This window comes from Echeneis naucrates, chromosome 16 (genome assembly GCF_900963305.1).
Source record: "Echeneis naucrates chromosome 16, fEcheNa1.1, whole genome shotgun sequence".
In the NCBI taxonomy this organism is placed as follows: Eukaryota; Metazoa; Chordata; class Actinopteri; order Carangiformes; family Echeneidae; genus Echeneis; species Echeneis naucrates.
In genome coordinates, this window is record NC_042526.1 from 21,982,120 (window position 1) to 22,008,188 (window position 26,069).

General features: G+C 40.6%; 1 protein-coding gene across 1 annotated transcript; it reads right to left on the reverse strand.

Annotated features, from left to right (window-relative positions):
• Positions 1-5,032: 5,032 nt before the first annotated feature.
• On the reverse strand, positions 5,033-24,898 carry tango6 (transport and golgi organization 6 homolog (Drosophila)). Its single transcript, XM_029523856.1, has 18 exons — positions 24,767-24,898; positions 23,780-24,441; positions 23,547-23,669; positions 23,180-23,300; positions 22,863-22,969; positions 21,805-21,967; positions 21,386-21,453; positions 20,674-20,786; positions 20,165-20,341; positions 19,814-19,940; positions 19,432-19,632; positions 17,178-17,318; positions 15,733-16,269; positions 12,401-12,458; positions 12,058-12,216; positions 8,986-9,137; positions 8,556-8,669; positions 5,033-5,597 (listed from the first exon to the last, which is right to left on the reverse strand). Exons 1-18 carry the CDS (start codon positions 24,843-24,845, stop codon positions 5,421-5,423), a joined length of 3,279 nt encoding a protein of 1,092 aa, XP_029379716.1. The 5' UTR covers positions 24,846-24,898; the 3' UTR covers positions 5,033-5,420.
• Between the last annotated feature and the right edge of the window lie 1,171 nt (positions 24,899-26,069).

Sequence of the window (26,069 nt, forward strand, 5' to 3'; positions counted from 1 at the left end):
TGGATCAGTGCGAGAGATATTATCCCGAGCACATCACCTGAAGGACTGACAAACTAGTGAAAGCATGTTTAGTTGAAAGCGTCACCAGACCATTTTCTTTTCTCAGGCAGGTCCAGAATGGCAGTGATATGCAATGGAAAATCAAACAGGCCTTCGTTTTCTTTCAAGATGCCAGGAGCCTGCAAACAGCCACACTAAGGCGTTCCTGTGGACTGCTTCCTAACGGTAACAGTCTGCTGCCACAGAGGGAAAAAGCAGCTAATGCAAGGCCAACACAGTGATACTGTACGTACACAGACAGGAAACGCAGACATACTCCCACACAACACCACGGTTTTTACAGACTCATTTTACTACTTCCTCCACTGAAAGTGGAAATGAATGGCAGCTCTTAACTTCTATTGTCCATTTGAAGTGATTAGTTAACTCACTCACACTCACAGACACACAGACTCATCGTGTCAAGCAGAAAACTATATTTTCTCTACCTCATGTTGGAAACACATTTAGAACACAAGCCTGAAAACACTCAATTCTTTGTTCTGGAAATTCTAACTGGGCACTAAAATTGCTTATTCAAAATGTTCCAAAGTCTTTCCATTCATGTGCATTCTCTTGAAAATTTTTGAATAATTCCATTCATTTTTTTTTCCCAAACTGTCCTGCTGCTTAATCTGTAGCAGTAAATGAGTTAAAATCTTATTGATAGATCTATATCTGTTGACGACCGGCAGAAACGGGAGGATTCCTATCTTTTTATCCCCATGGGGCCAGTTTAATTCATAAAAGATATGATCAAAACCTTTACCTTCCTGACCCAGTGGACCCTCTGTCTTCGTTGTCCCCTCAGATCTCTGTCCACCTGGTCCATCCGTTAAGGCAGGATGTCCAGCCCTTTCCTCAGCACAGCAGGCTTCTTGTTCCGTCCCCCTCCTTCCACCAGCTCACACTACATCTTTATTCCTGCTTGCTTGCTTAATTCAGGAGATCCCACATACCAAAATAAAGCAGGCAGAGCTCAAACCACCACTCCACCACTTTTCTGGACCAGCCTCCCTGCTGCCTGCTCCTCCTCCTACACCACCTCCTCCCTTGGTCCACCAGGACTGTCCCAGGGCATGAAGCCCCCACACACTCCCACACCTGTGATGTGGTCAGCCACCGGCTGATGCTGGAGCAGTCTTACATCTGTAGATCACGGGTTGGAGGTAGCATCTTATCTGGTCTCTGCCTCTAGCGGTCTCCATCCCAGTTCTTCTGACCATGAGCCTGGGGCCAAAGCAACGGTGCAGGAGAAGATTGAGGGCCAGACTTTGATCTTGACCTTGTTATTAAATTTAACTTGTTCTTTGTCCTTCCTTTGCAGTGAATCATTCCCAGGTTTAGTCACCAGCTCTCCCTCTGTCCTGTTCTGCGGTATCAGCTCCTTTTTGCATCCCGTTTGCAGCAGACTGAATCCTCCTCTCTCTGTTTCCTCTGTCACACTGTCCTGCTTGGCTGGCTGGCTGGCAGAGCAGCACTGCTGAGCTTCTCCTCCACAGCTCGTCTCTGTCTCTTTAAACCCCCTTCTCCTTGCCTGCCCCCTCCTTCCTTCCCTGAACACCCCAGCTGGCTCCCTATCTCTCTGCAATGCAGCCAGCAGTCTCCAACAAGCCGCGAGACTGTTTGAGCGAAGCCCCCTCTCCTCTTTTCTCACTGCCTGTCTCAAAGCATCCTTTATGGGCTTATTTACCTATCTGCCCTCCCTCTTCTCTCGTGCTCTGAGGCTGAGCTTTTAATATCCTGCAGGTTCCATGACCATGCTGGGCTGTCAGCCTGAGACAAATTGCAGTATGTCTGGGAATCGATATACGGCTGCCAAAACCACTCAATTGCATTTCAGTCATATCAGGTAATAGAAAACACTTAATTAACTACAAAGTCATGTAAGGAGATAAATCTGAATAGACCCACAGTTGACTCTACAGCTGTCTCTCTGATTGCTCCAGTGATACATGGTGAGATACAGTAATTACTGTAACCACAAACCCCAGTTCACATCTAAATATGGTGTTTGGAAGAACAGTCAAAACAAGAACGGCTTAGGCTGATGTGCTAGGCCCCAAAGTAAAAAAAAAAAAATGCTAGAAACAGTAATTCCCATAATGCAACATGATAGTGCCCTTTATCAAACTGTGATGCGGATTCAGCAGAGATTATCCATGTAAAGCTACTCTGGAAAGGGTGTTATGAGTAAATGAAATCACTGGAGTTCACAGAGTAGTAGGAGCACACGCCTTCAATAAAATGTGTCCCCACATCAGATAAGAGGAGATGTTGACCTGAAAGGAAATTCACTCAGTGTTTAGGCAGAGTTGGATATGAGAACTGTAACACCACCAAGCTCTGTGTGCTTCTTTGTGAACGCATGAACCCCCATCATGCATGTATGTTCACCTGTGTGCGGCCTAGAGACACAGCCTCAGGTTTACTCCCTGCCTAACTGGGATTCACACAATTCCTCAAAACTGTGCCTGTACCTCTGTAGAACAAATACAAAAAAAAATAAATAAAAAATAAAAAATAACCTCACATGCTCATGTGTTTCTCTTTTGTGTAAATGCATTTACAATAAACAGGAGAAATATATGTTATACCTTCATATTCAGGAAATGCATACATGGCTTAGATGTTCGTAGTTGCCAACTCTACTACAAATCACAAAGACACTTTTGTTATGACTTGCGTAAAGCTCTCTCCAACACAAACAAAACAATGGAACATCATATGTCTGTACTCACAGGTGAGCCATAGCATGTTAACTGAGGCTCATGCGTAAAATCAAAATCTTTCAGCTCTGTTATATATAAAGACTAACTCTAAGAGCACAACCTGTATATACTTATATCAATACAAACAGCTACAAATTGCTGCTCAGGTGTTACCTCTCTCATCATTGTAGTGTGAGCATGGAAGGAGATCAAGCTGTTTAAACAGAAAGACTTTCATCAAACTGCTGAGTGCTTTTAAATTCTTGGCATTTTATTAATATAAAAAAAAAACCAAAACATTTGAACTCCAATTTTTCACATTATAGTTGGTGGCAAAAACCTGTATAACAAATAACAGTGTGGATCACACTGATATTAATATAATATTCATACAAAACCATCCCACAGGACTTTAATATGTTTTATTGGTTGTGTCCCTGCAGGTCGTTTGAAGATTTACTGAGCCCAACCTTGGGTATAAACGCTCTTGTGACTCAACACTAACTGCTGTAACCTTGCTGAGCAAAGACCTAAATCTTCCACAGTGATCAAAGAGTCTGCATCCATCCCTGCCTGCCTTGGTGATACTGTGACTCCCTGTGGGGCGAAATATTCATGGAGTGCAAAGGCTAAAGCTCTGCATGTTTGACTGCCGTATGTTCACACAGAGGCTGCACTGGAGAAGGTCATGCTTCATACACTGTTGAACTGTTGCCCAATGGATGAGACAAAAGAAGGAATGTCTCATTTCTCTCTGTCCATCTTGAACCTCATTCTGTTCAAACTTGGCCTTGTTTAACTTCACTGCTGCTATTAAAAATGGAAAAATACAATTTCAGTGGTTTAAAAGTCAGTTTGTGTAAAAAAAAGGTGAACCCAAATGTATAATGGATCTTCAACCCAACTGTTGAATAAGATGGAACTCTTGCAGTGATTTTAATTAAGCATATGAATAGATTTATTCTCCAACAAGCAATTTAGGCCTTTATTATTAACTGAAATTTGCGAGATAATACTAATGTTTTTGCTTACTTCCCCATTGTAAGTTGTACTCTGTCACTTCTAGATACAGTACAGGTCAAAAGTTTGGACACACTTTATTATTCATTTGAATGAGAAGGTGTGTCCAAACTTTTGGCCTGGACTGTATATGTGTGACTGGAACAGTACATGCAAGCCTTACTTGCAAAAGAAAGATGTTTACAAGGGGAGACCAGGGGTAGTTATAATGCAGAATGGTTGCGAACATTATTTTTCAAACAAATTCTTCAATCTTAAATAAGCTGGAGTGCTAAATCAAAATTTTCACATTCCCAGATAGACTATCCTTTCTAACAAAAAAGGCACCACTTTGAAACTACCAGAGAAAGTTATAACCAAAGTGTTTTTTTTTCCAACCAGATGTATTCTTTGGATGCTTATTATCAGAATCACTGTTGTGTGGGATAAAAAGTGTTAGATAAATGAAACAAGATACAATGAGCTAATGTATTAGGTAAACATAAACTAGATTACATGTGAAGTCAATGATAATCAGTTGCATGCCAATAGTCGGTGGAAATGTGTTTGTTTAAAATATCGCAGATGTCAGAAAGGGGAAGACAGACAGGCGAGCCCCACTTTCTTTGCTGGACAGAGCTTCAGATGAAATAAAACAGGGGAAATCAGTCAGGGCGGGCCCAAATCATATGTCAAGTCACAATAACATGAGTAATAAATAATCTGTTTCATTTGGAGTATTTGATTTATAAATTATGTGCATTTCAGACATGCTACAATTGTTAAACAAATTTTGCAACCTGTACATTTTTCATAAAAACCATTGTTTTAGTAGTTGCCATATTAGGGCTTACAATTTGGCAATGGGACATGGCGGTGTAGTGGTTAGCGCTGTGGAGTTTGCACGGTCTGCGTGAGTTGTGTATGTCTGTCTGTGTGGTGGCTCTATGATGGAATGGTGACCTGTCAAGGCTGTGTCCTGCCCTTGCCCAGAACATTGGCCGGGATTGGCTCCGGCACCCCCCCACAACCTGGAAATGGAAAAGCATTAGAAGATGGATGGATGGAATTTTCATTAGAGAGAGAAGAAGAAAAAAAAAAAAAAAAAAAAAAACAAAACAAAACAAAACACAATCACAAAATTATAACCGTCCCTGGTCTCCTCTACTCAGAATTCTGCTTACAACACATCTGATTTCATGTTGCACCAGAGATACATTGTTAGACTCTAACCCTAAATCTTGCTGTTGGAGCCTTAATTTCCCATAATGCAGTTTTTTTCTTTTTTTTTTGACAAAATTTCTCAGTTACAAATTCAGAAGACAAAATCTATGAATTGCCAAAGATTTTTCCCTGGATACTGCTCTTTGCTTTCCTACTTGACTCATATGTGATAGCTGCTGTTTGAATTGGGCAGTTCTTCCTGGGTAGGACAGTATACTTTATACAAAAGAAAGGAGAACTTGTTGAAACTTTTATTTTGATGGTTGATTGTTGGTGGTACAGTAGAACCGTGTGGTGTACGCTCACTATTCATTTCATTATGGAAAATCTAAGTCTGTCTGCTGCACAGAAAACAGTTGCCAACAAAACCCACATCACATGGAGGCAGAACCACAAAAAAAAGATCCTCTGTAAGATCAAAGACGAAGCAGAAATAAGGTTTGAGTTCTATGGCAAGACAACAATCTTCTTCTCCAGCCTTTGCTCAGGGAAGATGAACCGCCTCATTACATCATCGAGCTCCTCCAGAGCCAGCTGGGCATGCAGCACTGCAACATCATCCGGGTCTGAGCGCACCACCCACTTCAGAGCCCGGTACAGGTCCAGCAGAACATCACTGAGAACCTGCAGACCGCACAAAAGACACAGAGGTTACAAACCTTCAGACTGGACTGCAGCCTTTCTTTTCACATTCAACTCATCTGCCTAGTGAATAACTAACAGCAGTGATGGGTGAACCTTGTAAAATAAGACCCACGTGACCCACATGAAATGAGAATTTTGCGTCATTATAGATAGACAAAGAGTCAAAAAGGAAACAACCATGCAATTGCTTTTACATCAAACTTACCAGCGGTGTTCTTCTTACATCCAAAGTAGCACAAGTACATCTAACCAGAAGAATGACATGTCATACTTGAAAGGCTGGATTGAATCCCTGACTCTTGCATCATGCTCTTTAGTTTCTTTGTGCCTCTCAGACACTTCCTCTGCCACACCTGGCCCATTCTTATTCTCTTTGACCCCAGATCTGTGCTCTGGTCTAACAGGGTTAACCCTCTCATCTGCTCTCAGTCACTGTACGTGTCATTAGTCCTGCACAGCTGGTGTTGGTCCCTTGTCCAGCTGTTCCAGTAATGACAAGACCGTGGCCTGGGACCAGCAGCTGGTCAGCTGACAGAGTCAACAGTCATCACTTTCCATGCAATGGCCTGCAGTCAATGTGTGTTTCCACTAGGCTTACAAAGGCAACAGGGAATTTATTTACCATTGTTAATATGGCTGGTATAATGGTGATATAAGACACTCAAAAGATCAGCGACTGTATTCACTTAGTTTAATAAACCTATAGCCAGCATGCTAATTTCCAAAATTTTGTGAAAGAGAAACTAATAATGAATTGATTCTTCTTAGTGCTTTCAGACTGCATATACAGTGCTGTGAAGAAGCATTTGCCCCTTCCTGATTTCTTACTTTTTTGCATGTATGTCACAACTGTTTGTGTCAAACAAACACCAAATTTAAACAAAGATAACCCAAGTAAACATAAAATGCAGTTTTTCTGTGATGACTTTATTTGTTATGAGAAAAATACTATCCAAACCGACATGATCCTGTGTCAAAAAGTTACCCGAGTTGAAAGCTGAGTTCAATTTCATAGCCACACCCAGGCCTGATTGCAGACCTTTTAAATTAAGAGATTACTTAAATAGGTGAAGTCGGCCATATTCATGCTGCGATCCAAAGAAATTCAGGAGCAGATAAGAAGAAAAGTAATTGACATGTCTCAGTTTGGAAAAGTTTACAAAGCCATTTCTAAATCTTCAGGACTCCAGTGAACCACGGTGAGAGCCATTATCCACAAGATGATGATCCCCAAGGCTTTTGGGAAAAATATGTGGACTGATGAAACAAAAGTTGAACTTTTTGAGAGTGTATCCCGTTACATCTGGTGTAAAATGAACACAGCATTTGATTAAAAAGAACATCATGCCAAGAGTGAAACATGGTAGTGTCATGGTTTGGGGCTGCTTCAGGACCTGGACAGCTTGCTGTGATTGAAGGAACCATGAACTCTGCTCTCTGCCAACAGATCCTGAAGCAGACTGTCTGGCCATCAGTTTGTGACCTCAAGCTGAAGCGCACTTGGGTTCTGCGCCAGGACAATGATCCAAAGCACAGTCCCCTTCTGACTGACTTAAAAACAAAACACAAAATGCAGGTTTTGGAGTGGCCTAGTCAAAGTCCAGACCTGAACCCAATTGAGATGCTGTGGCATGACCTTAAAAAGGCGGTCCATGCTAGGAAACCCTCCAATGTGGCTGACTTAAAACAATTCTGCAATGGGCCACAATTCCTCCACAGCGACGTGAAAGACTCACTGCCAATTATCACAAATGCTTGACTGCAGTTGTTGCGGTTAAGGGTGATTCAACCAGCTATTAGGTTTAGGAGGCAATTAATTTTTCACATGGGCCATGTAGGTTCAGATGCCCCCCCCCACTTAATAAACAAAAACTGCATTATATTTAAGTTTGCTTGATCTGAAATGGCTAAGAGTGACAAAGGTTCAAAAAAAGTAAGAAATCGGGAAGGGGGCAAATACTTTTTCACAGCACTGTAGACTTAAGATTTAAATTAACCTTGACTAGTCCCAGATCTAAACGGCTGTAATGCCCGCTGTGAGAGGACTGAGAGCTACATCAGATTTTATTCTGCCCTGTAACCATTAAGCCTGATTCCATGCCTAATGGTTCCCAGAGTGGTTTCACAGCTATAGAGCACTGCAGAACTCTTTCAGCTGTTGTGAGGGTCTGATTTACAATTTTGGTCAAACAAGCTGATAATTTGCATTCTTCCACTAATAATGCATGAATACTGTGTGTAAGTGGAGTGGAAAAAATGTTTATTAGTAGTGCAGTAGTAGAGTAGTTATAGTTGTATTAAAATGTATATATCATTAGAAAATGCAGCCAGTGAGCCAACATCACCACCTCCACCTTAGAAGTCTAAAACACTGTGGTATGGTTTACCTAGACTCTGGTCAATGATCAGTGACACCACCGCAACAGACATGTCAAAAACAATCAGACCCAGTTTTGTCCTAATTGTTTCATATCCCTCAGGAGTTTCTCTCCTGTTGTTGATGAAAAGCAAAGGGTTAGATTGGAGCTTCCTGGGTAGGTCAAATTATTCAGGAAGCTTAAAGCCTGAGGTGGAACAGTTTGGAAGATAGTCCCAGTCCCTCCAAACATTTAAACAAAACTCCTCAAAGTTCTATTCAACCATTTTCAGCTGTTATATGTTAAAGGAAATATACATTTTAATTAGTACACTTTCTCATCTGCAAAACGGAAAAAGCAGTAAAAGATGAAATACATGCACAACTAACTAAAGTAGTTCCACCCTCAACCGCCCTGGGTGATTCTGAGAGCTCCAAACAAAGCATGTCCTGATGAAGTATTACCACTGTGAAACTTTCAGAAACACTGTGGGGTTGGGGATTCAAGACAACATTTAAACAGTGGTGCCAAAGAGAGTGCAAGGGTTAAAAGATACTGTTGTTAGTGAGTGTGTCTGTACCTGGGTGGTTTTGGTGCTGAGGCCTCGAAGCAGCAGGGCAATAACATTGACTGCAGCTCTTCTCACCTCAGCTTCCTTCTCTGTCTTTATTAGAGCAACGAGGCAGGTGCTCAACTGCAGGCAGACAGAGACACGCACACACAGAGAAGATACAGTGAAGAACAACCAGAATTACCATCTCATTTGATGCAGATGTAGTCTAGGTATGAACAAATGAACAGACATTTAAATGTGCACAAAACGTTTCCAAAAAGTTGCCAGCCAAGCAGCTGACCATTTAATGGGCCAACAACTGCTTCATTTTTCATTTCATTTGTTTCTAACAAAAAAGGTGCAAGAATTTGCTATTCACTCAACATTTTATCACTTCAGTTTTTGTACTATACTACTATAGGAGGGTCACAGAAAAACAACTTGTGCTGCTTCTCACCTCTTCAGCAAACGGTCCAAGGGCATAGTCCAGTCTCTGACACAGCTCACCAAGGTTTGACAGACAACTAGCCCGAACACTTTGGTCTGGATCCTTGGTTCCTTGTAGGAAGGCAGCTACCATTGGATAGCCAAGGTGGGGCACCAGTTCTCCTGGAAGAGGAAAAGGGGAGGAGGGCCCAGAAAGTTGTGCACAATAAAATAAAATGAGGGTAAGAATGTGCCTTGAATTAATTTTCAAATACAAAAAGCATAAAGAACATGAGTCATATGTCTGATCATTTGCTGATCCAAATAACTTACTGACTTCAACATTCAACCCACGGTTAGGTTCTAATTTTGGTTCGACTTTATGCAGATTGTACAGGGTAAAACATGCATCAATCTTATGATGATTAAACTCATGCTCTGTTGCTTGGATAGTATTTAGAAGGGCTAGCAGCATTGGGTGTGTGTATGTCAGTTGGTCTCTTTCAAAAACAATTGGATGGACTAGCATGGCATGTTGTGCACATGTCCATGGTACTAAGAGGAAGAATCATACAGATTTTAGGTGAAAAGGGGCCATGAAGGTTGGCTTGAGGGTGTGGCTTACGAATAAAAACCTGCCTGACATTTAGGATATAATGCAGAGCATTATTTTCACCCTCTCAAAATAAGGATTCCTCAGGTTTCCTCAGGCAGTTCAACCACTAGTGAGTGTGTGGATTAGGTTTCAAACGAAGTGTCTTAAACTACTAAAAATGTGGCTCAAATATTCAGGTTTCCTTGTGTGTGAACCCTGCTGACTTTAGTGAAACCAGGACTTCTCCTGCATCACCAGCAGCTTCACCTTTGTTGTACTGAGTGAAATGCATCAACTATTCAAAAAAATAATAATCATACTTTTACCTTGTGTTAATTCAATGCTAACATACATATTTCATCTGATGCCATGTGATGATGATGACACCATCATCTTTATGCAATGTGCACAACTTTGTAGGGCGTTAAATAAATGCAGAAGAGTGGGGTCAGTGTAGTCTACACACCTGTGCTCTTGTTCAACTGTTTTTAACTGGTGACCGATAAATGCTTAACAGACAGAGAGAGGAGAACACAACTTAAATCAGCACAGAGCAATGCCAAAGTACTCGCAGAAAAAACAAGACACCCAAGCAAAAATCTGCACAAGGCAAGTGGATGGTGCAGCACTTGGTGCCAAGACGAGCAGCACAGAAATCAGAGACAACACTTTCAATTAAATCCACACATTTAAGTCCACATCTTGACATGACTGTTATGGTTGTTTACTTGTGTAGTGTATATTTACTTTATCAAGCTTTGTTGCACTGTTAAGTAGGCAGAAACACAAATGCAACTACAGTTCCTTCTGCCAAGAAGCAAAGAGGAGAGCCAGATGCCTCCATGGAGAGGACACAACCAGCTGACTGACTAGCAGTAGTGAGGCCAGCTTAACCGTACGTTTGCGTGTCTGTAAATAACATTGTAGTTTAACCTTTTACAATGATGAGCATTTCCTCACAATCAAGATGAAAACCCCTCCCACACAGAGAGCAAGACATTCAAAACATTCACATACACATGCTTGTCCCTTCATTTCCATGTCTCAATAGACCGTAATGACTTAAAGAGACCTAGAACCTGAACCTGTAAATAAACAGAAAGTTCGGAAATGTGTTTCAGTGCGCAATCCTTCTTTTTCAACAAATCTTTTGAACGTAGTGGGGAAGTAGTGAGGGAATGTGCAAGTGCTTCCCTGAAAGTGCAATAAGGCAACTAGAAGCAAACCAAAGCAGAGACAAGCACAAAGTTTTTCAACATTTACTTGAACAGGCAAGTCAAGTAAGAAAACCCTCTTATTTACAAATGACAGCGAGGCAAAAGGCAGATCTCTGCAACTGGGGGGATGGGACTCAATACAAACAGAGGCTTTCTGGATGTGAAAGTGAGATTCTATCCAATCTCTCAGCAAGGATATAAACCCCCCAACTGTCTTGGGGAAGTGGTACGATGGCAATCTGGCATATAAAACCAGAAGGGGGAAAAAAAAAGTTTTCTATCAAGGATAGGTTGTGTTACACAGGGTCCCCTCTGAACGGAGTACTACATGGAAAACAAGTCAGCACTGTGACTATAGTGTGTGTGGATGGCACAGATAAATACATGCCAACTAGTATGGGCATATACATAACAAGTGTACCATTCTTACAATGTTCACTCACACAAAAGTCAAATTAGTGTATTATTTTTGACCAGATAAAATCAAACTGCCAGACAGAGCTAGAGGTCTTTTTATAATCATAGAATTTCAGTTTAATTAAGCTTTAATCTCACGTAAACATTGTAACTGCATGCTGGAGGCTAAAGTGGCTGCCTATGTCCACATCCAGCAGACAAAGTAATATAATTTAGTGTGATCTTTAATTTCTTCTTCTCTGTATTGGTCTCCAACAATTCCTGAAGAAAAAACTAAACAAAAAACAAAACAAAACAAAACAAAAAAAAAACATCTTATTCTTTGTATGCTGTTCAAGTTGTAGTTGCAGTTTGAAAAATAGTTTGCCTTATTATAAGTGCAGCAAGGGTACATTGTCACTGTAAAATGACAAAAAAGTAAATTCTATTCTAAAACTTCAATCAAATCAACATTTGCTGTAACATACTTTGCGTTACAGAGCAGCAATTTTCATCCTCACACATTTTTGTGAGTGACGTGGTACAGAGATTGTTCAAAGCATCTCAGAGAACTTGCTACAATTCTTCTGAGGATGCATGCTGCCTATGTGTCTCATTGTGTCATCTTAGGGCTCTGTGAGGGTTACAGCATTTATTGCAGGATGTCTATCCCTGCCTACTTCTTATCTCTAAGTTGGTCTGCATTGTTAGCTAACAGGAAAAAACATTAAGGTACTCTTTTAAAGAAACCAAAACCTTAAGTTTTACCTTCAATATTTTTTCGGGTCCCAGGTCAGGTAATAACAATTGAGGACATTCGTTCTACAGGATCAGGTCAAGTCATTGTCATCAGTAGTCTGATCATGAATGTGGAAAAAATGGAAATAATTCTCACCCATAGACCTGCTTGCCCTCATCAAGACTTCTCCTAGTTTTAGGCGGGTTTCAAAGGAGTGCTCCTTGCTGGATTTAGAGAGGGAGGGACCATGTTGAAAGTCTTTGAGGAGTCTTTCCAAGATCCTCTCAGGGTAGGAATCAGCCAACGCAGCAAGGCCTACAGACAGTTTACACTCAGTTTGCCATTAATAGTACTCACAATTATCTGATAATATCAATTGATTAAACAGGCAACATCTGTAGACTGAAAAAAAACAAAACAAAACAAAAAAAAAAACAAAACACAACAACAACAACATTGTGTTAGTATCACACTGAGCCAAACTGTCACATTTGATTACCTTGGATAGCTGACAGGTAGATGAATGAATCTTCATGCTCCAGGTTTTCCAAGAAGAGCTGGAGAAAACAAGACATTTACCAGCATTAATCACCTCAAGTCTTTGTTTCAGTTCTGAGAGGGAAAAAAAAAAAAACAAAAAAAAAACTAATTAAAATAAAATCACCAATATTGATTCTGCCAGTACAACAAAGGAAGATTAATTGTAGCATGCTGAATGCAAAAAAAAGTAAGACCAAAGAAATAGGATCAAAGGGAATACTACAAACATTACCCTAGGGTGCTTTATGAGACCCTTGAAGATATAGGTTTGACTGCGTGGGGTGAAAAAGAAAGTTGTGTAAAACAAGGGGTTGAGGAGGACTTTGAGTTGAAGTCCAGAGATGAGAAAATAGAACATATGATCTTATCCTTTACAATATTGGACAATTCAACCTAGCTATGACATAAAAGTGAGAATTACAAAAAAAAAAAAAAAAAAAAAAAAAAGAAAATCAATGAAGGTGCTGCTGTAATCGCATTGAAGGTTATCTGAGGTGTGCACAGTGGGGTTTCTCTGATCACAGAGAATACTAAATCAGTTGTTATCCTTTCTTCTCCATTCCACCTTAACAAGTCCCCAGAGCACACCATTGTTCCCTAACTCCCCCGGGAAGAAGGTTCAGCTGTCTTATTTATTACATTCTTTCTAAGAAAGGTTACAGAAAAACGTTCCCTCCACTGCCCTGATGGAAAAATACGACACATGCAATATTAGCGCATTGCCTTATACATAGCTACAGCAACACAGCCCCTTTTGCAACTAAGTAATCACATGACCAGCCACAACATTATGAACAACTGCCTAATATTGTGTTGGTCCCCCTTTGCCACCAAAACAGCCCTGACCTGTTGAGGCACTGACTACACCAGAGCTCTGAAAGTGAACTTTGGTATTTGACCTCAAGATGTTGGCAGCAATTCTGTTAGGTCCTCTAAGTTGGTGAGGCTTCCATGGATCAAACTTGTTGGTCATCCCACAGATACTCAATTAGCCACACTTTCGCAAGAATGAGATCTGGAGAATTTGAAAGCCAAGTTAATACCGTAAACTGGTTGTGTTCCTCAAAGCATTCTGTAAAAATAAAATGCAATGTGGAAAGATGTATTATCTAGGTGAAAATGGCCAAAGCAATAAGGGAATGCAGTTTTCATGAAGGGTGTGCTTGATTCTGCAATATTATTTAAGCAGTTGGTACCTGTCGGAGTACCATCCACTGGTATCAAGGTTTCCGAGTAAAACAATGCACAAAGCCTCATGGTGCCAACATGAACTCCCTCAGCAATTTGAGCTAAAGAATCTCTTCTGTTGGACTGTCCAGCATTCATTGCCCACATGCAACAATGAACCTTAACCATGGAAAAGGCTACAATCAGCATTTAGACAACACCATTAAACCAATTTCGACAACACCACTACTGCTGTGTTGTCTTTGAGAGCACATTCACACTGTAAGCACTCCCGTTACATGTCCAGCATGGTGCTATCCCACCAGAAATATTTTGGCTACAGTGAGCATGATCTGCAGCTACACAGGTCAGAGACACAGGAGCACTGACTCTGAGACTTGCAGTTCTTTCAGTCTGTCTGTGTCTGCTGTCTGACTGCCTGTAATGACGTCGCTGTTCAGAATTCTGTTTGAGTCAGAACAGAAAAGCAAACTTAACTGGCAGTGGAAAAGGGCACAGTTGGCTTTTACTAGCAGCAGTGTGTTTAAAAAAATAAATAAATAAAAACAACTGGTTATATCCACTAAATTTGGTGGAAAAGTTGTAAGAGAAGTATGGCAGAAATTAAAACTACATTATGATGGTTTATGGTAGTTAAGGCTGCAAATATATTTTGTTATGGGCATGAACACTTTTAATCTTCATAAATATAGCAATGATGGCACAAAAGCGTTGCCTGAAAATACTTTTCTTCAACTGATTTCTGTACAGTTAGTAAAAGTTGTTGACACCACACTACATTTTCTTCTTGGCTAGTTACAACCCATGGCACCTGTGGTACACAATGCTGACATTGAAACTCAGACTAGCTTGTGTTTGCGTTATGAAAAATAAATAAATAAATAAATAAATAAATAAATAAGGTACACATGACCATTAGAGGAGAATGGAATCCTCACTGAGGGATAATCTGCGGCCATCTATAACAACTGCAGCTAAAAAATACAACACGGGAAATTAGGAGGTGGAAAACAAGGTTGCACCTCTGGGTGTAATCATGACATTTGCACTGCATAATTTTTTGCATCAAATTCTCTTTAAACAGTCATACACTCACAAAGAACTGAGTCAGAACATCATACTACCCTTTGCTCTCTAAGAGCCTCAAATTTTCATATCATTGATAAAACATGTTGAAAACTTTCCTATTAGGTTCTGTCCCATGCTGAACTGTACATTTTTCCTGCAGACTCATCTCCTGTTGTACCACATCCAAAAACTGTATTCAGGTCTCATGACAGGCAAGGTCACTAAGGTTTACTGATGTCACTGCCATGTTCACAAAAACATTATATTGGATGTGTTTAATTTTTCAAACGATAAGAATGCTGCGTGTGTAAATTCAGTCAGCACTTTCTGGAATTGTCAAATCAAATTTTCTGGCACCAACAATCTCATGTTGAAATATTTTGTGTTGACCACATTTTTGTAACTTGGAACTACAGTACATTGATATATCCAGACATTAGCAGACAGTCATATGTTTTTAAATTACTTTAAGAGGGATTTTTTTCCCCTCATGTCTTTTACTCTTGCCAGCTGAGGGGGACTGCGACCCCATACCTGAAACCGCTCACTCATCTACCAGTTATCCACTTTCAGGTCACAAGGGGTGCTGGAGCCAATCCCAACTCACATTGTGCGAGGGTCCTGTGATAGACAGGTCACCATTCCATCACAGGGCCAACATACAGAGACGAACAACCATTCATGAGACTTACAGGCTTACGGGCAATTTAGAGTCACCAATTAAACTAAACATGCATGTTTTTGGACATTGAAAAAACCAGAGTATGCGAAGGAAACCCACACAAGAACAGGGAAAAATGAAAACGCCGCACAGAAAGGCCCCAGACCGGGAACCAAACCCACAACCTTCTTATTGTGGGGCGACAGTGCTAACTATGCTGCCCGGTTACCTGAAACCTTCAATACTTTTTCCCTTTTGTGACATTCTATGTGACATTTTAAGGTGTAATAATTTACTACATGCTGAAAAAAGAACAAAAATAATTCAAATAACAAATAAAAGTTATAAAAGTATAATATATAACCAAAACCCACCATGATGACTTTATCCTGGGCCTGGATGGCTTGTGGGCTGTTAATTTGGACCATCTGTGTCAGGACCCTCAGCGCAAACGCTCTGGTTGGCACGTCTGGGTCACATGCCTGTCGCAGCCAATCAGAGAAGGACTCTGAAGAAGGGTGGGGGACACTTGTACTAGAGCTCCTCTTTTTGCCGTGTGTAAATATCTCTGCTGCAGACCCTCCAGAAGACACTGGACGTATGGTGTGGGTGTTGCTGGATAAATCACTGTCTGGGGAAGATAAATGTGGACTTGTCTGTGAATCATCTGTTTCGGTTGGCACCTTTTGTGTTTTCCTAAAAGACAAACTCTTGTTCTTAGCTGCTGTTTCAGAGTTTCTGGAAGCCTGTGTAGCAGCTGTAAGGTTTTCGGGCCAATAGGCACCATGGGTAGCAATGACAGTTCTGAGGTTGGCTGCCAGCTCCTTGACAACAACATCAGAGTGCCTTTGGGATAGAGTTTCCAGTGGTAGAAGCAGCCGCGACATAGCAGAGTAGTCCTCAATGCTGAGCTGTAAGATTAAAAAGGGGAGAGGACAGTCTGAGTAGAGTGCACGGTCTACACTTCAAATGCTTTCAGACAGCAAGTAGTTACCACTGTACCTGCCTCTTGGGAAATTTGTGCACTTGGTTTTGAGGACACAACAGGTTTCACTACATAGTCCTGTAAGATGCTTTCTTCGAAGTGAAGGCAGCAGATGAGTTCTCCACTGAGCAATAGCAGTATAATACTGCAGCATTGTTTCATTACATCTTTTTAAATTAGCAGGCAGAATGCTACTAGAAAATAGTGGGAATTAGAGGCAGTCTTCTCCAATAATAAAACCATATTTTGAAAGGGAATCGTGAAGATTTGACTACAAGTAGTGCTGATAGTCATTAACTGTGCTTACGCGATATACAATGTGGCTCGCAGTCAAATAATTTGTGCCATGAAATTGAGCAATAAGCCAGCAAACGCAGGGAAGATGAAATTGCTACTAGCAAACAGACTAAAGTGAAGATTATATTCTCAATCCTTCCAAAGTTTCATTAAGAGGGATGGATAAACAAAATATTTACACAAAATGTATCACAACAGACCCTGAATGAAGTGATTTGGTGCCCCAGAGATGCCACAGAGATGCTTTGACTGACAGAAAAAGGACCATTTTTGTTTGTGACAGACCTCAGCTATTATTTTCAGTAAAACTTTAACTGAAAAAATTCTGCATTCCCACAAAGATCTGCTACGATATCATGATTACAATATCTGTCAAAATAATTTTTCAGCCCTAATTGATTTCATTTGGGCAACATCTTTGGGTGATAAAAAGGAGCTTCTCATAAAAAAAAATAATAATAATAATAAAAACAGATGCATCACAACATGGGTGTAATTTACTGAACAACATGTCATTGTGTTTTCATTTGCGAGTACCTGAGGTCCAGAGAGCAGAGTAGCCACCAGGCCCATTGCCATACTCAGTGTCTCACTCTCCACTGGGTTTCCAAAACTTGGGTCAGCCTCATCCAGACTCATGCAAGCCCTCTGAATCAGTGTCACTATGAAGTCCACCACCTGGATCATGCACAAAGGGACATAGCACCCAAAGGAGATTTCAAAGTTTAATTTTATCTCAAAGTGGAAATGGTAAATGGAGAGGCTTTAATGAAATATATGAAAAACCAAAATAAATGTACCAGGAAGTCAACTACCCTCCTCCATCTTTCCTGAAGCCAGTTTATCCTTCCTTATCTGTATGGGAATGTTTGGTGCTGGCCTATCAACTCTACCCCTACCAAAAAAAATGTATAGGCTATTTTAGTGTGGCAGCATGAATCACTGTGGTTTATCTAATACAAGTACTCCCACAGGATCACAATCTTATTCTAAAAATTTTCAGGAGAAAGACTCCTACAACTCCACAAGGATGAGCTTATACTGAACACAGGGTGGAGCTGCCACTTCATGGACAGTCCTCTAAACTGTTTCACAGCATCAAAACCCAAGAGTGCAGTTTCCCCTGCAAAATATACAGTAAAATGTACTCTTTTAATCAGTATAAGTACACAACGTGAATATAGGACAAAGAGAGAGTCACAGTGAGACCAGGTATACTGCACATGGTGCAGATCTACACATGCCAAAAGTCATTGTTAGTATATTGCTTTTGTGCCACCTGCCATGAATGTTTGACCATTTCCAATGTTTATATATTTACCACAATTGGACAAGTCTGTCTTCTAAAAGTTTTGCTGAACTGACAACTGAGCAAAGCTCTGCACAGTGAAAGCAATGACCTGGAAGTTCAGAGATGTGTGGTTTTGCTGAGGAAAGCACTTTCTAAATTAACCATTATTAAAAGAAATGACTTACTTAACCCTAACTCTGATGATACCAAAAAAGCAACCTCCTGCCCTCTAATTGAATGTCCTGATGTAACTATGGGGCAGACTAATCAGTTGAGGGGGAACTCTGCCACAAACAGGTAACTGGTTTACTACTAAAGGACAGTGTTTTGTTAACAGTGTGACATAGCGAAGGAGATCATTTGCTGGGTGGCCTGAACCAAGGATGGTTCTGCTTTGTTTTTTTTGTTTTTTTAAATAAAAACATGTCTGGGTCTAGGTAGGAAAATAATAAGTAAGTAAGAGTTGTTCCACTGGGGCAGCACGGCGGTCTAGTGGTTAGTGCTGTTGCCTCACAATAAGAATTTTGCAGGTTCAGCCTTGGGTTTTTCTGTGTGGAGTTTGCATGCTCTCCCCATGTCTGCGTGGGTTTCCTCCGGGTGCTCCGGTTTCCTCCCACCATCCAAAGAGATGCATGTCTAGGTTAACTGGTGACTCTAAATTGTCCGTAGGTGTGAATGCGAGTGTGAGTGGTTGTTCATCTCTGTTTGCCTTTGTGTGTTGGCCTTCGATGGACTGGCAACCTGGCCAGGGTGTACCCTGCCCCATGCCTGATGTGAGCTGGGATTGGCTCCAGCAGTCCCACGACTCGGAAACGGAAAAAGCAGTTGATGATGAGTGAGTTAGTTGTAATATTTTTGGTTCATTCGGTACACACCCAATACCAAATGGTTCGGGATGAATACACATACCGTTACACCCTCAGGAGACAAGAAGAAACTGACTGACTATGAAGATAGTCTGGGATTTGATCCAAAGTAGTCATTTTTAACCTATGCTACTACAGAAGTAAAAACAGTTCTTTTATCTGTTCTTGTGTAATCAATGCCAAAACTTCAACAAAACTTTTTTGGTAAAATAATTTCATTAATTTTGGCTTCACCCTGTCACTGACCATTGAAAAATAAATATAGGGTTTTCTGGTAACTGAGTGGTGAAAGAATGACTATCAAGACATTCTGCGCTCCAGTTTACGGCAAGCCAATCCTCCCTCTATTGGCACTGTCAAACAAAGGCACAAATTCCACAGAAAGAAATTCAAAATAAATTAATTAAAAAAAAATTTTACAAACTGGCAGAGCTCCTTCACACTGATTATCCTAACTAGACAAGTGTGTCTTCAGCTAGTTGAAATAATCTAAATTTGGACAAGAATACTAAGTGCCAAATATCAGTTAAGAGTTGTGAGAAAAGGCGTGCAAGGCAGCCATCTTCATGTGTGCTTTGGTTCTTGCATCATAATAGCTAGAAGGTATGAGTTTGGCAAACAGCTCCCACCTCACCTGTGTTGTCTTTCTCATCAGCACAGTATGCTGCAGAGACTCCACCATCAAAGCCAGCACCTGAAGTAAAACAAGTCTCTGGCTTTGTCTTACAGCTCGACCCAGCACGTGCTGCTCCACCTCCAGCAGTGTCATGGCTGATACATCCAAGTCCACGTCATCTTCCTTCATATCTGCTTCAGCTGCCCAGCTGGTCAGCTCCTGCAGGAGAAAAAAAAGAATTGAATATGCTGTCAACTGAGGTCACTTACTATACTTGTTATTCAGAACAAACTGCACAGTAGAATAGAACCAATAGACAGTACACACAACCTCAAAATTACCACAGAATTGAATGAATGCCTCTGCTGTGGTCTAATCTAAACATAAAAGAAATCTTTACCTGCAACATATCTAGGAAGAAGTCCCCAGGCAAGTCAGAGTCTTTGAGTTCAGCCAGTAACTCCATGAGACACTCAAGCCTCCACTGCTCCCCTGACAGCTTTTCATACAGAGCATTGTTCTCATCACTGGGAGAGAAGAATGAAGGAGAAATTGCCAACAGTCATCCATATTCAAAACAAAAGTGAAGTAACAGTGAAATGAGCTTTATTAAGCCTTTTTAGTGTTGCTAATTGGCCAAAAGCATTTTGAACAAACTGCCCTACTCTGACTTGGAGTAAATTTTTTGGTGCAAGCATCCTGAATTACACCAAGCTCGCTAAAGAAAACACTTCTGTCCTTTGAACGTCACCTCAAGCTCTCTTTACAGCTGAATTGGGCTCCTCCATCACTGCCAGGGGTGAAGTGGAAGCCTTGAGCTCCCTCGTAGCTCTGTCCCTGCAGGCCTGAGAGCTGCCTTAGCGCTGCCAGAGCGGCAGATGTCTCAGAGTTGCTCAGATACCACAACAAAATGCACTGGCAGGGAGTACTATAGACACACACACAGAGCTCATTTAAGGTTCCTCCTTTCGCACTTAAGCAGGAATCATGTGAACTGTACATTTCTGCCGACGCTAAAAAGGGGTCCTGCCTTTTGTTTCAATTTCACATTACAAAAAACAAAAGGTAAAATGTTGAAAAAAATTCAAATATATTAATATATTTTCACAAAATTGGAAAATGCGTTTCATAAAGTGTGATGATGCAGTCTTAAGTTTGGACTGCTTTGAAACCTCAACTGGCATATAGGCTATTTTGTATTTTTTTTTCCTTTCAATTAACCAAAAGAAGAGTGACAGCTAAAAACAGAATAAATGTTACCGTAGGTGGGAGACATTCTGCTTGGCAAAACAGTAGATTTTGAAAATAACAGAGAGAACTTCTTCCAGAGCTTTGAGTAGAGAAGGTGATGCACTGTTTCCAACCACCCAGATCTGAAAGCAGAGGTAGACATCAGAGCAAAGACAATCTTGTAGCAATAAACTCTTGGGTGAAAAAGCCTAAGCCTAGCCTAAATGCGTTCTCAATATATATTATTGTGAGGTTTTTTGTTTTTTTTTTTGTAATAATGTTGGGTTTGAGACAATATAATTGTACAGGTATAAGTCATGTCAATAAAAGGCAGCACATAGTTGAATTAGTCGCATGCTTTGGTACAGTGTACAATAAGCAAAGCTACGAAGTAATGGTTGGACCCAACAGTAGAGCAGACCGTGAAAAACTGCAAAGGAAGCTTTCTTTTCTTTTTCACTATTAGGAAAAATGTGCCATATGGGAGGATACATTGCAATATTTATTATTATAATTGAGATCAGACAGAGTTTAATATCACTACAAGTAATTTTGTTAGATTTTAAAAATTATTATTGTACACATAAGTTCCTGCCAAGGACACTAGAACATCATGGCTGCAAATCTATGCCCCACTTAACTACCCCAATCTTGAGACTAAATCAAGGGCGCAAGCTATGATCAATCTAGTGTTTTGTGTGCATCATTTCAGTGTTTAGTGGATGGCTCAGTGTGTTCTCACCTTGTATACATTCTCCACACACTGTGTCAGCTCCCACTCCTCCACGTCAGCCTGGGAATGAGCCTCGTCTGTAAAACACACACAAGCACCTCAGTGTTCTGCTTTTCTGGGATCTGACCTATCAACTATCTGCTGTTTTTGTGATGAGGTGAGGATCTCTGGCAAAACAAATGGCCAACAACTACCATCTGTTTTCCTGCACACCTTGTACATTAGGATTTAGGCTCAACAGTCACTTCAGATGAAGTGTGTAAAAAAAATTCATACAGTTATTTCTTGCTTATACTAAATAAAGAAAGTTGCCTACGGAATTAAACAAAATGATCACATGAGAAAACTGGCATGAACTTATTTGCTGAAAAAAGCTGGATACTTCTTTGGAAACATTAAACATATCCATAAGATGCCATTTCACTGACTGTAGGCTGTGGTGCAGCGGTGGAAAGGTGCAAGCAGAGGGGTGAGCAGGTACTGATGTGCAAAGCTGGGCCTCTCTTGGACCATGGAGAGTACTGCCCTGGTGGCCACATGCTGAAACTGTTGGGCCGTTAGCTTGTCTTTGAAGTGCAAGAGCTCAAGGATCTACATGCAAAACAAAAAGAAATGAATGTAAAATTCCTTTACATCTGGAGAACACGCTATAAGCAGAGGCATCTATGTAGCACCACAAAGCTTTATTCATGCTCTATGCGACACATTGTACGTTTATTTAAAATGAACTGCCACTTGGATATGGCATTTGACCAAGCGCAATTTTGATATTTCAATTAATTGTTTGGTCCTAGATAAACATATTTTTATACAATCTGACCCACCAGGGGTTACATATGTTGCATTAAATAATGGTTTGGTTTGGTAGTATTTGGATTTGTACAGTTCTGACCATTGTGTTTTGACCAGACTAATCAAGCTGACTGCTAAGATTTAGGAACTCCCAAACAAACATGAGCAGTCAGATGGTCAGACAGACCCGACAAGATGACCTAAAGCAAGTTATCTGAAGGTCAAACTGAAAGTGGACACCTCTAAAATGTAGTGATACTACATAGAAAAACTGTGCACACAACTAAATACAGATGTCAAACATGAACCAGATGGTGGCCTGCCAAATCTATACCAATGAAGGAGTGATTGAGATAAAGGCTGTTTCACACATATTTACACATACTGAAGAAATTGTGCTACAGTGGAATTTTCTTCATTTAGCCATAGCACAAACAATAAATTTGGGTGAAGGATCAAAGTAATCTGATTTCACCATTTCACTTTTTCTAAAGTATCTAAATTGGTATATTTTATCATTAAAGCAAATAAAGTCAGTCATTTTTGGAAGAAGAGAAGAGATGTGATGTATGTATACACATATTTATAGTCACAGTTTGACTTAACATGCAGAGAGACTTAATTCCTTAAAGAAAAATAAACAGAATTTAGGGCATATTCCAGAGAGTGTGTGTGTTTATGTGCACTTGCCCACCTGAGGACAGACTTGTCTATAGTAGCTTTCTGCTGAGGCAGACTGTTTAGGGCACGCTAAAAGAATCCTTGCCACAGTATCACATTTCCTCCAGTCCGACTCTGCCCCTAGAGGACACAACCAGTATTTTACTTAGGTCTAAATAAATCAAATGCAAGTTTTGTTTTGTAAAAAGATATTTGAAAGAAATTTTAAAAGTCTAAGAAAGGCAACTATCTGAAGAAGACAAATGAATAAGTTAAACATGTGAGTGTATCTGATTTTTTTCCTCAAAATTATTTCCTTTTTCTTCCTCCATTGTTATTAACCCCACTCACCTGTTCCACCCTCCAGGATGGCTCTGACTACTGCCTGGACTCCACTTGGCTGCATCAGGCGCTCAGACAGCAACTGACCACATAGACGTGTCAACCACGGTGGAGTTCTCACTGCAACAGACTGGAAGGACAAACGGCACAGATGAGCAAAACAGGGACACTTAAAACAGTCAGTCACAGCTAAAGAGCAGGATTGTGTTGATGAATCATCATGGATTACATTCTGGACCACTTTCGTTTCTAGTGTTGAAGTGAATTCAGTTTCATTTTAAATGTTTTTTTCCCAAATAAATCATAATAATTTCAGATGCATTTCAAGTTAGAAGTGCAATTTTATAGATTTTTATTCCAGATGGTACATTCGTACCTGCTTTGGTGCCCGTTGGAGGATCAGCAGCTGCTTGATGACAATTGGCTGGTAGACTTTTCCTAAAAGGCTTTTGAGGGCCTCCTTGCAAGTTCGACATTCCTCAGCAGTGAGTTCCTGCATCTTAAAGGTTTTAAAGAAAAAAGAAAGAAAAGCATTTATGCATCCAGAATAATTTATCTTTTATCATTCCTCCAAAAGAGGAATGACAAATGCATATCCAGATATGTTACCTTCTCCTTTTCGGTACCCCTTCCCTTAGTCCAGTGTGGCTGGTAGCCAAGCTGGCACAGTGCTGCCATCAGATCCCCCAAATGCTGTGTGAACACCAATGTAGCGAGCATAGACAGTTCTGTCAACTTCATCAGGACATTTGTGGTAGTAAATAGGCGGCGCCCCACTGCTGAAGCCGCTCCTCCGTGGGCAAGTTTTTCCACCATGGCTCCAAAAGCTGACCTGCAACCCAGGGGCACACCTACTCCGGGGGCCAGGTAGGGACATAGCCCCAGAGAGACCACAAACTGAAGAGCTGCTCCAAGTGTCTTCTGCTGGGTGACACTGAGAACATCAGGAGGTAACGGTGGAGCACTCTCAGGGGTGTGGTTTTTAGTTGCGGCAGGAGCGTTGCTCTGCTTAAATAGTTCCAGTTCAATAGAAAGGTGTCGTGCTAAGGTGAGAAGTAGCAGGAGGGACTCCTGCACAAAGCCCCAAGTGGCATCTTCTGCATCGCCGGAGAACCATTCTGCCTCCTCTGCCAACACCTCCTCCCTCAGCCTCCTCACCCCCTCAAAGCTGCTGTCACTCTGCAGCTGCTGGAGGAGAAGGGCTCTGTTGGTCTGCAGTGCAGCCAGCACAGCCTCCTGGTGGGAAGACTGAGCATCACGCACAGATGCCTCTGCAGACATTGATACAAAGAATATTTAATATTAATATATTTAATAATACACGTGATTGTCGGCACTAGCACGGCATAGAGCTGCAGGGACGTTGGATGTAGTGGGTAAAGGCTGTAACCGTGAGACATACGGTAGCAACTTAGCAAGAAAAGACTGCGTGCTACACACACTGGAACACTTAAGTTTTTCCGCAGTAATGGTAACGCCATGGCTTAACCGGTTTAAATTTGCACGTTAAATGCGACTTTTTGTGTGACGTTACCAAACCTTAACCTTTGGCAGGAAGAACGGCATTAAAATTTTTGGTTACGTTGCTTCACTTACCCCCAAGAGGTCTGGTGAGAGTATTTATCGCTGAGAGGATGGACGAAGTCATATCGCCACCACTCTTGGTTCTCCTCATATCAACTAAACTGTTATGTCGAGCTTTAAGTATGTTATAGCCATGGGTGGCCGTTGGCGAGAACTCAAAATGGCGCTTAAATTATACGTCATCAGGCAGCGTCTTGGGCTCATGGATTGGCAGACGGCACATTTATTGTTGTTGTTGTTGTTATTATTATTATTATTAATAATAATATTATTATTATTATTATTATTATTATTATTATTATTATTATTATTATTATTATTTACACTGAAAATAAATCATGTACTCATTCCGGCAACAACTTGTTCTTGACCTACTGGATTACTGTAACTACGAACCCTTTGTTTTTCTCGATTTCTACATGCATTTGAAAAATACAAGAACTCCGTTTCATACTTAAAGCTCTCCATACTTTTGGTTTTGGACAAAACCAACCGTTTGTCAACGGTGGAAATGTTTTGTGGGAATATTGACAGTTGTGTCAAGCTGTAACTTCAAACACTAATATAACGTTTCGTGTCATGAAATAAGTTCGGCAATGATGTCCAATCTCATGTTTTCCATTTCTCATTGTGGTTGAATTACTCATTGCAAAATCTACATGATCCAGTCCACGATGGTTTATTTTCAGCAAATAAGAGTAATGCAATTGTTTCAAACTGGGGGCAAAACTGCATTTGATATCCCTGTTAAAAATTGTTTTAAATAGGTTGGCATTCATATCTGCGAGGACTTTAAGGAGCAATAATAATAGCTCAACTTCTCTTCCAAATTGAAAAAGACAAACCATTTTAAGCATGTGGCTCCAAAGAGACCTGACCATTATTAGAAGAATTCTCGCTAACTTAAGCTTAAGTAGCTTCAAGATTTGTCTACTCTGATCTCTTTGTGTGTGATTTGGACTCAACATTTAAGGACATTAACATTTTCATAAATTATGTGTGGAAAAATAAATATAAGGATGGCAATACTGCCTGAGTGAAAGTTCTGGGAGGCTTTGAATTGGGGACTAGATTTACACTTGAAATAAGGTGAATTAAGGTGTTAAGCATAGCAAAATCATTCTTTTGAAGATCTGGACTTTAAGGGGCAAGTGGGGATTTCAGGTGGGTAATGGGTGGCAGAGGGATTAGAGGATGAGGGATTTTTCATACCTGTATTTGAAAGTTGCAACACATTTCTATATTCTACGACCATTATATACTGTAAACTAATGTATACTATTTAATGTTAAAAGTTAGAGCATCTTTGTGGTAC

What these genes read in the sequence shown, in the direction of transcription:
- tango6 (XM_029523856.1), bottom strand. Translation starts at nt 24,845, where the DNA reads ATGAGGAGAACCAAGAGTGGTGGCGATATGACTTCGTCCATCCTCTCA. An exon ending in CAGAATGTCTCCCACCTACG is followed by an intron (nt 20,342 to 20,673) that starts GTAACATTTATT and finishes GTGTGTCTATAG; the next exon opens with TACTCCCTGCCAGTGCATTT. An exon ending in CTACCTGTCAGCTATCCAAG is followed by an intron (nt 12,217 to 12,400) that starts GTAATCAAATGT and finishes AACTGTCTGTAG; the next exon opens with GCCTTGCTGCGTTGGCTGAT.